The 12,919-nt window shown below is 36.3% G+C and overlaps 1 protein-coding gene across 12 annotated transcripts in view; it reads left to right on the plus strand.

The window, feature by feature from the left end:
- LOC100373979 (protein phosphatase 1 regulatory subunit 12A-like) overlaps positions 1-12,919 on the plus strand; it is a 116,254-nt gene that overhangs the window by 60,598 nt on the left and 42,737 nt on the right. For all 12 annotated transcript variants that reach the window (XM_085506583.1, XM_085506585.1, XM_085506586.1 and 9 more), the window contains 3 exons: positions 1,809-1,865; positions 2,849-2,923; positions 4,879-4,953. In XM_085506583.1, coding sequence (XP_085362709.1) covers positions 1,809-1,865; positions 2,849-2,923; positions 4,879-4,953 — 207 coding nt within the window. The remainder of the gene's footprint in view (positions 1-1,808; positions 1,866-2,848; positions 2,924-4,878; positions 4,954-12,919) is intronic.

Raw genomic sequence — 12,919 nt, forward strand, 5'->3', positions numbered from 1 at the left:
AAGTAATGCTTGTAGGAAACAATTGGTGATGCTGCTAAGAGAGTAGAGTGAAAGTAAGTCTTGTAGGGAACAGTTGGAGATGCTGCTAAGAGAATAGAATGAAAGTAAGGCTTATAGGGAACAGTTGGAGATGCTGCTAAGGGAGTAGAGTGAAAGTTAGGCTTATAGGGAACAGTTGGTGATGCTGCTAAGAGAATAGAGTGGAAGTAAGGCTTATAGGGAACAGTTGGAGATGCTGCTAAGAGAGTAGAGTAGAAGTAAGGCTTGTGGGAACAGTTGGTGATGCGGCTAAGAGAATAGAGTGAAAGTTAGGCTTATAGGGAACAGTTGGTAATGCTGCTAAGAGAGTAGAGTGAAAGTAAGGCTTGTAGGGAACAGTTGGAGCTGCTGCTAAGAGAGTAGAGTGAAAGTAAGGCTTATAGGGAACAGTTGGTGATGCTGCTAAGAGAGTAGAGTGAAAGTAAGTCTTGTAGGGAACAGTTGGAGATGCTGCTAAGAGAGTAGAGTGAAAGTAAGTCTTGTAGGGAACAGTTGGAGATGCTGCTAAGAGAATAGAATGAAAGTAAGGCTTATAGGGAACAGTTGGAGATGCTGCTAAGGGAGTAGAGTGAAAGTTAGGCTTATAGGGAACAGTTGGTGATGCTGCTAAGAGAATAGAGTGGAAGTAAGGCTTATAGGGAACAGTTGGAGATGCTGCTAAGAGAGTAGAGTGGAAGTAAGGCTTGTGGGAACAGTTGGTGATGCGGCGAAGAGAATAGAGTGAAAGTTAGGCTTATAGGGAACAGTTGGTGATGCTGCTAAGAGAGTAGAGTGAAAGTAATGCTTGTAGGAAACAATTGGTGATGCTGCTAAGAGAGTAGAGTGAAAGTAAGGCTTGTAGGGAACAGTTGGAGCTGCTGCTAAGAGAGTAGAGTGAAAGTAAGGCTTATAGGGAACAGTTGGTGATGCTGCTAAGAGAGTAGAGTGAAAGTAAGGATTGTAGGAAACAATTGGTGATGCTGCTAAGAGAATAGAGTGAAAGTAAGGCTTGTAGGGAACAGTTGGAGATGCTGCTAAGAGAATAGAGTGAAAGTAAGGCGTGTGGGGAACAGTTGGAGATGCTGCTAAGAGAATAGAGTGAAATTAAGGCTTATGGGGAACAGTTAGAGATGCTGCTAAGAGAGTAGAGTGAAATTAAGGCTTGTGGGGAACAGTTAGAGATGCTGCTAAGAGAGTAGAGTGAAAGTAAGGCTTATAGGGAACAGTTGGAGATCCTGCTAAGAGAATAGAGTGAAAGTAATGCTTGTAGGAAACAATTGGTGATGCTGCTAAGAGAATAGAATGAAAGTAAGGCTTGTGGGGAACAGTTGGAGATGCTGCTAAGAGAGTAGAGTGAAATTAAGGCTTGTGGGGAACAGTTAGAGATGCTGCTAAGAGAGTAGAGTGAAAGTAAGGCTTATAGGGAACAGTTGGAGATGCTGCTAAGAGAATAGAGTGAAAGTAAGGCTTGTAGGGAACAGTTAGAGATGCTGCTATAAGAATAGAGTGAAAGTAAAGCTTGTAGGAAACATAGTTATCTATATCATTGTCTTAAATTGTGTCAATGCCTTATAACATGCATGCAGTCATCTTGTCTCTAGCTTCACACATGCTTTTCAATTCAATACATTCCATTCTGTGAAAAAAGGTGTCAGTGCAGATGACAGTATTGTTGAGTCTACATCCTTATCTGTTAATTCAAAACGTGTTTTGATTATCAACATTTTAAAGGAAGTCTGATGTTATATTTGCATGCCTTAAAGTGAATTGTGTACAATGTTGCTTCCTAGGGGGTGACAGCAGAAGACTTAGAAAATGCTGAAACGCTGGTTGGACAAAAAGACAAGGTAGGAGGATCTACTGAGTTATCTCATTCATGTTCCAGGGCTATTAACATGTCTCTTTGCATTTACAGTTGATAAATTAGGCATTCATGTTGTATTTCAGAATTCCTGCATACTTTAAATGTGTTGTTTTGCAAGTTTGTTATCTTAGCTTCACTCTACAAATGTATGTCTGTTGATTCAAGTGTAGCAAAAAATGTCTGTTCTTGTGAAATTGTTGGTACCGATATCTTCCAAGTAATTGAAAATTTGCAATAGATCAAAATAATTTATTGTTACAGTATTTAAATTAAAACTTTTAATTTCTTAGTGTTTTACAATATGTCATTGTTGCAACTATGATTTAGTTTTGATTATTGTAGTTTTCAAGGACTTCATGAATAATTAAAGATGGTTATAATGTGCGTTATTGCTGGCACTACATATCGCTTGTAGTGTTATTGCTTGTACTATCTCTCAATTATTGCTTGTACTATCTTATTACTTTGTCATTTAATATATGTATCTTATATCTTCTCTACGTTATTGTTTGTGCTATGTTGAAATATGTACATTATCGCTTTTACTACGTTATACATTGCACAAGTATATATCACTTGTACTACAGTAAAATACTTTATTTTCGCTTGGATTTCATTTTTCTTTTTTTGCTGAAGGGACGATTAAGTGAAAATGAAATCCAGCAAACATGCCTTTTTTCATACATTTTACATTTATCTCGCCAAAAATCATTGAGAATAAGTTCCATACAAACGCCCAAAATGTATTTTCAGCAAAAATTCCAACTAAAATAAAGTGTTTTCCTGTATATTTTGTTATTGCTTGTGCTATGATAACAATGTAAGTAATTGGCCTTTGATACCCAACCCTGCGAGATTTAATAGATGTTCAAATGCAATAAAATGCACAACATTTTTAAAACTGTCAGAGGAGAAGCAGGCAACTGAACATGATATATACTGTGTTCCAATCGTCTTTTTACACAGGACACAAACAAACGAGCCGAGGAAAGAGAAACTACTGGTTACAGTCGTCGCTCTAGACTACGCGAGGAAGATGAGGTGAGATCATAACTTTAATTTTTTTCTTCCAGTCAGATAATATACTGTTAAAAGGGAACCGCTCAATCCCATGGATTGCACCACATGCTCATGGGTAATTAACTCCGCCTCTGTCCACGAAGTAAATTAATTTTTATTAAGCTTGCTTACTCAAACTGTGATTGACAGGCCATTTTAAACTCTGGATTTTTAGTTGTCACTGCAGGTTTCGACCGAAAACAACAACTTTTATACATCAAAAGCCCAACCAGATGAGTTTAATCACTAACGTACTTATTCATGCCCCTGTAGAAATGTATTTGGAATCACAGCTTGATCTCCAAACATCGTAAATGGCACATTTGCCGGAGCTCCCGCCACGATGTGAGCGGCTTGGTTCGAATTAGCATACTAATTGCGGTGGCCATCTTGCCCTTATTTATAGTATTGGTTCCCCTTATAGTATTGGTTTAATTTCGGTTGCTAGGATTTTCTACAGTTTCATTACTTAATGGTGTTCATGAGGACATTATGCAAAAGTTGCTATGACCCTCAAATGAAACTTTGTTTCTAGCAAAATAAAAGCTGTATTTTAGCAGCAAATTAAAAGTACAGTTCATTGTACAGCTTTACTCCTGTCTCTACCATAATGACAGATAAAGTCACTGGAAACTCACACAAATGTGAATTGATTCACAAAGATTCAGTTCTGTTCAAATTACTGCCTTCCAGAGTAGTTTTGAACAACTGCAAATCCAGATGTATCATCATATGCTCTCTATAATTTGTGAATATTGAGACCATCAAATATTCTATGTATTAGTCCAGAAACCCCAATGAAGTTCTTTTTGTGCTGTTTCCTCATCGAGCTGTTTTCATCGGCTTCTATAGTGGCGTTCTACAGTAGCTGTTGCAGAGCCCGCACAGAGCCAATAGAAGTACATGGTACTGTGGTGCATGTCTTAGAAACGTGGAACGTTCTGTGACGTAGCTCCGCTTGAAGATAGTGCCAAATATAGATGCATGTGCACGTACACAGAATTTACGGAACATGTATGATGGCCTATAAAGCAAACATTTCATACCAAGTCCTCATTTGCTCTTCGGTAGAGAGATTTCGTAGGAGTTAAAAATATTGTACTTGTATACAATACAATGCCTTAGTATAGGGAATAATTCTAACTGAGAGATAAGTTTTACTTATAATAGTGCCTCCCAACGTAATAAGTGACTTGTGATAAATTAAGTTTCTTCATTTATATCTTTAACAGTAATTGGATGCAATGGAAAGAAACTCCATACTTTACATAGGTTGTACTATTGTATACGTTCTTACATTTAATGTGTGTACAATACCTAATCTACACATTAACTTGTGATTATTATTTCATTTATAAAAACAAAATAACTTGGTATGGTGTAGAAACCCGGTGTTAAATTAATCCATTTGGTTTAAGTTGTTGTTTGTATCAAGACAACATTCTATTCAGTTTGTTTGAACACATTACAATAACTTTTTTCGGTTAGACAACTATGGACGATGTTGTCTTAACCTTTTTCGTTTTAAATTAATTGTTTGTATATTAATTAGTTATTTTGCATATTATTTAGTTTGTATCTGTTTAACAGCTGGTTTGTATTAAACATATTTGTGTATAGCCAGTTTCAATATTATCTTCAACATTGTCTCAACTTCCCACTTGCCATACAAAAAAAACTTTTTTAAAAGTTGGGTATCAGAAATTAACAAGGATGAAATTTCAAATACCATAATAGAAGTTCACATAAACCCAAAAATTGTATGCGTTTATCTGAAATGTGACTTATTTTGATTTACGTGTATGCTACAAATAAATCAAATATTGTACATTTATTGACATCTATAGTCTACACTGAGTTTAGATGATAAGAGCCCGTTTAGATACAACTTGATTCTCTCTGCTGTGTTTGGCTAATCTTTATTCTTGTTTTCACAGGACACAAACAAAAGAGCTGAGGAAAGAGAAACTAGTGGTTACAGTCGTCGTTCTAGACTACGCGAGGAAGATGAGGTGAGATCACGACCTTCTAGTGGTTACACTCCACGGTATTCTAGTACTACTCCGAGTACAGCAACTTCTAGTCGACTCTCCGGCACTTCATACGGCAGCGGCACTTCTAGCTATTCTAGACCTAGTTCTACTAGTTCGTATCGGTCATCAACGGGTAGCTCGTACACGCCTTCATACCGGAGATACTAGCTAATAACCCGCTTGTTGCACTTTCTTGATACTGAGCAGAAAGTACTAGACAATTCGTTTCATGCAATACAATTCCCCTGTACAACCTTATTGAGGGGTGCTGGCTCACCCTGAAGCCGATTCTCAGTCCCTCGAAGTCCCCATCTTATTATATCTATGTACAGGGTCATTTCTAAATGCATCTTTGAATTATGTCTACTTTCTGCTTGGACTTACAGCTTTTTATTACTGCTGTCTTCTCAGTGCTTTTGTTGTGATGTTTTTTTTTGTTTTTTTTTGACCATATCAGGGCTAAGATGGAACACTTGAATAGCCAGGTACTGTGGGTGGTAGGACATTGTCATATGAACAATATTTCCAGTATTTTGGTCTCAGTCTGACGCTTGCTGGCGGATAACACTACTTACTTGCCTAATCAAGTGTAACATCTTAACAAAAAAAAAGTGAAAAAATGGGAAAAAATCTGGGGAGGGTATTCTTACTCAGTCTCCTGACTTGTGTTGTTTGAAGTGTGAAATGTCTTTTAACTTCTTCCTGGAGTCGTCCCATTCCACTATAATCTAATTACATCTTTAAAGTGTACTGTAACATAATTGACGGTAAAACTTGACCCCTGACCCCTCGGTGTAAATGATCAATTATTGAAACTACCATAATGACACAAATGGGGACCCAAGGAAAATAGCGTTTGCAACATGGTGTATAAAAAATAACAATTCATTTCATGTTTAGAGGTCACAGTTCAAGGGGTCATTCAAGGTAACTTGTGCCACATGTAAGTCTTAAAATGTGTACAGAAAAGCAGTTCTGCATTGAGAGTTCAAAGTTGACAGTTCAAAGTTCAAGAGATTATTACATGTGATTCAGTGTTGTTACCTATTGTACAGTGATGGAATTCTCTCTTTATTAGAATAAGGTCATAGGTCACTAAACTAGGCTGCCTAAGTTAAAATAAAACATAGTAAGCAAAACATAAAAAAAAAAAGCTTTTGGTGGCAAATTTGGCTTTCTTAGGCATGTAGTCAGGGTTAGTTGGATTCGACAACTCGTGTAGTTTGACTTTTATTTTTAATTGGTTGCTTGCTATTTCTTTTCTCCTCTGTATAATCTATGAGTTTCTGCATTCATTGTATCTGTTTTTTTCCATTTGATACACTGAAGTCAGTTCAGTATTGTAAAAAAAACACCAACTTTTTGTTCTTTTTATCCTTTACCAAGTTGTTGAAACATCATTCCTCCCTTGTCCATATTGCCACCATACCATATGCTCCATCCCATCTTACCAGAATCAATCACTGCTCTATATACCTGTAATGCTTTTGCGTCTCCATGCTATTGCTCCCCGTCTCCCCCATGATCTTCTCCTCCCCCTTCCTCTATTTTGTGTGCAGTGTATATGTAATTTATATCCTTTTGTTGAATAAAAGTGACTCAGTTCGGAATGTTTCCATACCCTCTATCTTTTGCTTCTGGGTTCGTTTTTTCTGCATGTCTATTTTTCTTGCACTTACATGTACACACACAGCTTTCTTCTATCTTGAAACGTCTATGGTGATCTGATTACAGTGACTTCTAATCTGAGATTCACAACTTTTCTTGTATGGTTTTCTTGATTCTATTTGTCTGTTACTACTTTGCCTGAAGCTGTCAGCGCTTTGCATTATTGGTTTGCTAGTTCCTGCATGGATTATGCATTACTTTGCATGTTTGTTGTCACTTCCCTCCTTTCCTTGCTTGTTTCATTTCATTCATGCACTAATCACAATCTCCCCATGTGTATCAGTTGTCAGTTCTAGTCAGTTACCAAGTCTCATTAATATTTCCATAATCATAAATAATCCTTAAAAAAAAAAATTACCGTTTTTATATCTAACATTTTGATGTGTGTTTACCCTGACACCCCTAATTCCTCCATAGTGGAATGACCCATCGAGCCTGAATGATGGGGGTATTCCAAAACTGCTTGGAATGGGGGTTATGCTGTGTTGTACTAATAATTAGCTGTATTTCCTACTGTGAGGATTGTAATCATTGTTTGTAGTTTTCTATGTTGAGGGTGCTCTACTTCCTGAATCCAGAATGAGGCTTGCTGGCACATTATTAACCTAGTAATCTCATTGGATTCTGAAGGACGAATTACATTCCTTGCATTTTAAGAAGCAGGTGTTCAAGGCTATTGGATTGCTGGTCGTGCCTTACTTTGAAATCTGGAAGCAGAGTGCCCCCAAATATAGGAATTAGTTATAAAATAACTTGATTGATTACATTCAGAGCTTCATCCACCTCTGGATGTGTTGGCATCTGTTTGTCTGTCTTGGTATAAATAGTGCTATGTGTGTGGATTCCATAAAACGATGATTGTTGCTATTAACAGCATGAATTAACTTTTGTGACAGCAGAATCATAAAACACCATGTTGATGTTGTAATCTGGAAAAAGAATATGAACGCATTATTACTCATTGCATAAATTAGAACCAATTCTGACCAATCCAACTGCATACAGTTGCAACAGAGCTTAAATGGTTTTCTGAGTTAACCCAGTTTAAAAAAAATCATTGAAATGAGCAATCACTTTCAGGATCACTGAATTTTGAAAACCATAGTTACCCTGTTTGAATGCCCACTGTATGTGCAGTGTGTTATACCAACTGAGTAGACTAAGAAAAGAATTATGTCACACATTGATGTAAAGTAATCATTAACTTAGACATTCTGAAAAACTTGTGTTTACTGTATGGGACTTGTATTAAAGCAGAAGTCGTCAACCTGCGCACACATGGGAATTGAGTCCCAAGTGACGATAACAACACATGTAGACGCTTGTTTGTGAACAATGACGCGCTATGGCCATCTGACGCATGCGCAAGTGACGACTCCCCCACTTTAAACACTATGCAGAGTGAAGACTGACTCTGTAAAATGTTGTACTCCCAAAGCATCTATAGGGTTTAATTAAGTTTTGGCATATTTATATTATATAAAATATTTGATGGTCTGGGTATGCATGCATTGAGGGAGAATGAGAATTCTTCAGGATTCTGCGATTCGAATTACTGCATCTGGTAGTAACAGAAACAATTTTTTGTCATTCAATGTGTGTTGGGATGAAAAACCAAAATGAACACTAGCTTCAAATGTGCCAAATAGTATTGAAATTTGACTATTATATATTACCCACAATTGGCTTATATTCAGACCATCAAATATGGTTAACATTTTCCAAGACCTCAATGCTCTATGAACAGAGTTCAGCTGTGAAGTACAATATAATCACACTACATCTAATCAGTCTCAGTGATTCTGCTTTCTACACTTGCCAAAGAAGAAGAAAGGCTTTCGTGTGTCTGTCTAAAAACAACTGACATTTTTTGTCCTAAAAATCACTTATTGTATTTTGTTGACAAGTTTGTCGCAGTGAACATTTCACTTTGGACCTTTAAGACAGCAAGATTTAAAGAAGTCTTAAAAAAGCTGTTCTGATTTGTCATGTCAAGAAAATTGACAGTGATGAAAATTTAATGATTTACATTATCTACATTCAAGTCTGTATAACCCACCAAAATATCGCCAGTTTATAAAAAACGCTACCTCAGCTAAATTATTAAAGACAATGTACGAGTTAAAAATGAATGTATTAGTGTTTCTTAATCCATGTTTACCAAGTCAGTTACCATGGTTAAGCTAAATTAACTAATGCATGATATGTACAATGACGCGAGGTATATTTATGATATTTGTTTGTTTGCAAATTCATTTTTCAAATGTTTACAAATGCATAGCGTGAACATCCTAATATTTTATCCTATTCTCACGAGCAAATATCCAGGCAATTTCACCTCCTGGCAATCAAAACCAATGAGAACAGCAGTTGTAAACTCTTAAAAAACTTTTGGGCAAATTAACTTCTGAACATGTGCAACATGTATAAATGTTGTTGTTCAGGATTACCTCATAGTTGAGTTTGTGCTACGTTCTTGACTTTAGTCGTCTTCACCAGCTCTTCAATCGGTGCAGCTTATACTTTTATTTACACCCACACCATTAAATTATGGCAACTTTTGCTTGACATACCATTGAACACAATTTAGTGAGAGATTGAATCTGTCAGTATTTTATCATCAATTGATGTATCTTTGGATCATCTTCCTCAATGGCAATGGCATGTGCTAGGTGACTGTAAATCACTCTGATCATCTGATGCAATCCACTAAAACATTGCTGTACAACAAGTGTTACTGTAAAATTAGTTTTATGATGGAGCTCTTGAAGTTAGTGAGGATTGATCTTTTATGACATTGCCGCCCTGCCCTACTTATGGTTTTATGAGAAGTGTCTGTGAACCCATTACTGGTATCAATTTTATGCTTCAAAACACACTATTCATATAAAAACTAGAACCAAAGCAGTCTAACAAGTATTTAAAACTAGGTCAGTAGTGATGTCTATCTTATTGAAAACCGAAAACTAAGTATTGTCAATGCCAACAAGTGAAAACTGTACAAGATAATAAAAACTTTACTGACGTTATTAAAAATTATAATCTAAAATCTATAATATTATTATCATCTTGTTTAAATTTGAATTTACATTTTCCAGTTGACCGAAATGTTTTGTATAAAATTAATTGAAATGCAGTCAGTGAAAATTATTAAATTTTAAAAATGTCACTCACTAAGGTCTAAAAGTCGCACTGGCTTTCCCAAGTTTATTCTCGCACTGAACTCCATCGAATTTGGGTAATGGTATACAACTGTCACTCGCTGGGTTCAAAAGTCAAGTTTATTCCTACACTGACTTTCCCAAGTTTATTCTCACACTGACTTTCCCAAGTTTATTCTTACACTGACTTTCCCAAGTTTATTCTCACACTGACTTTCCCAAGTTTATTCTCACACTGACTTTCCCAAGTTTATTCTCACACTGGCTTTCCCAAGTTTATTCTCACACTGACTTTCCCAAGTTTATTCTCACACTGACTTTCTCAAGTTTATTCTCACACTGACTTTCCCAGGTTTATTCTCACACTGGCTTTCCCAAGTTTATTCTCACACTGACTTTCCCAAGTTTATTCTCACACTGACTTTCTCAAGTTTATTCTCACACTGACTTTCCCAGGTTTATTCTCACACTGACTTTTTCAAGTTTATTCTCACACTGACTTTCCCAAGTTTATTCTCACACTGACTTTCCCAAGTTTATTCTCACACTGACTTTCCCAAGTTTATTCTCACACTGACTTTCCCAAGTTTATTCTCACACTGGCTTTCCCAAGTTTATTCTCACACTGACTTTCCCAAGTTTATTCTCACACTGACTTTCCCAAGTTTATTCTCACACTGACTTTCCCAAGTTTATTCTCACACTGACTTTCCCAAGTTTATTCTCACACTGACTTTCCCAAGTTTATTCTCACACTGACTTTCCCAAGTTTATTCTCACACTGACTTTCCCAAGTTTATTCTCACACTGACTTTCCCAAGTTTATTCTCACACTGACTTTCCCAAGTTTATTCTCACACTGACTTTCCCAAGTTTATTCTCACACTGACTTTCTCAAGTTTATTCTCACACTGACTTTCCCAGGTTTATTCTCACACTGGCTTTCCCAAGTTTATTCTCACACTGACTTTCCCAAGTTTATTCTCACACTGACTTTCTCAAGTTTATTCTCACACTGACTTTCCCAGGTTTATTCTCACACTGGCTTTCCCAAGTTTATTCTCACACTGACTTTCCCAAGTTTATTCTCACACTGACTTTCTCAAGTTTATTCTCACACTGACTTTCCCAGGTTTATTCTCACACTGACTTTTTCAAGTTTATTCTCACACTGACTTTCCCAAGTTTATTCTCACACTGACTTTCCCAAGTTTATTCTCACACTGACTTTCCCAAGTTTATTCTCACACTGACTTTCCCAAGTTTATTCTCACACTGGCTTTCCCAAGTTTATTCTCACACTGACTTTCCCAAGTTTATTCTCACACTGACTTTCCCAAGTTTATTCTCACACTGACTTTCCCAAGTTTATTCTCACACTGACTTTCCCAAGTTTATTCTCACACTGACTTTCCCAAGTTTATTCTCACACTGACTTTCCCAAGTTTATTCTCACACTGACTTTCCCAAGTTTATTCTCACACTGACTTTCCCAAGTTTATTCTCACACTGACTTTCCCAAGTTTATTCTCACACTGACTTTCCCAAGTTTATTCTCACACAGACTTTCCAAAATTTATTTTCACACTGCACTCCATCAATTTATGGTAATGGTATACAACTGTCACTCGCTGGGCCCAAAAGTCACTGCTACTTCACCAAGTTTATTTTCACACTGAACTCCATCAAATTTGGGTAATGGTATACAACTGTCACTCGCTGGGTCCTAAAGTCTCTGACTTTCCCAAGTGTATTCTCACACTAAACTCAAACATCAAATTAGGGTAATGGTATATAACTTGCTATATTCGCAAATTTGTTCAGAACAACTGCGATGCAACAGTTGATATATGAAGGGAAACAAAAGCACAATGTTTGCCTTTTGACAGACAAATATTGGTTGCAGCTGGCTAGCATTGCCATCTATTTCTAGAAAAATTCCAACAATTCTGTGAAACAACTGGAGAAGCTGGCTGTTCTGTAGGTCATTGACCTTTCACAGTTGTTCTGGCTGAGCTATGCATGGAATGTAGGTTACAGTCTCAGCTGGTTGGTTAATAGATTGTTCGTTGTAGAGAAAAAAAGCCGTGAATGATAAAAATGATTGAGATTGTGTGGAAAGCAGAGAATAGTTGCAACTAGTTTAAAATTTGCTTTTGTTTCACTGTATAGTTAAAGTGGGGGATAATTTGAAAATAATTTTGCATTTCGCAAATAATGTGTTTCTATTTTCGTGATTTGATACTTTCTTGAGTCGCATGACTCACACTTTTTAAAGATCTCCAAAAGGAAATATTGACTGCTACAAAATGTTTCTGTTTTCACTGACTTGATAAAATCGATGAATATTTGTCTCCAACTAAATGAAATATTAAATCCATGAAGTGCTAAATCCAAAATTCATTCAGTATTACCAAAAATTTTATGTAAATTGGTTGAAAATAAGAACATTGTGACATGAACTAGTCCGGCTGAAAATATACATATTTGTTAACTCTAAAATAAACAACTAAGTTGTAAAAAAAAAAAAACATAGCGCTGACAATGTCAAAAATAGTGACCGGCTGTGTACTGACAATGCTTTGCCCATACCCGTTTGTAAAATTAGTCTGATATAATTTGCTAAACAAGAAATTAGTCACAGTTGGCCAGATGGAGTGACTTTATAATGGATGTAGGATATATTTATTTATTAGAGACAGCTGGTTGTTAGTAAGTACCATGTGTTACCATACGTCATCAGCTATCATAGTCTATGTATTCTCATGTTATATGATATCTAGATCTCAAAACCTATCACTCACTGCTGGCATATTCCATTAGATTTTAGGGGGTGCCCCATAGCTGAGAAACTGACATTTGGTAGGATATAAAACTTGTATACTGTAAAAGGTTTAATTATTCACTGAGTTTTAATTTTGCTTATGACTGGAAAGTGCACTAAATTAAAAGGCAGTAAATATGTAAAATTTAGCATAGAACACATTATCTAAATGATAAAACCGTGAATTTAAAACCCACTGAATATGCCTGAAATGGTAAATCAGCGAAATTTAAACCCAGTGAAAATTAGTCATTTTACAGTATACTTCATTTCTGTTAATATTGTAGGAGTG

This window comes from Saccoglossus kowalevskii, chromosome 12, assembly GCF_978046115.1.
Source record: "Saccoglossus kowalevskii chromosome 12, keSacKowa6.1, whole genome shotgun sequence".
Taxonomy (NCBI): Eukaryota; Metazoa; Hemichordata; class Enteropneusta; family Harrimaniidae; genus Saccoglossus; species Saccoglossus kowalevskii.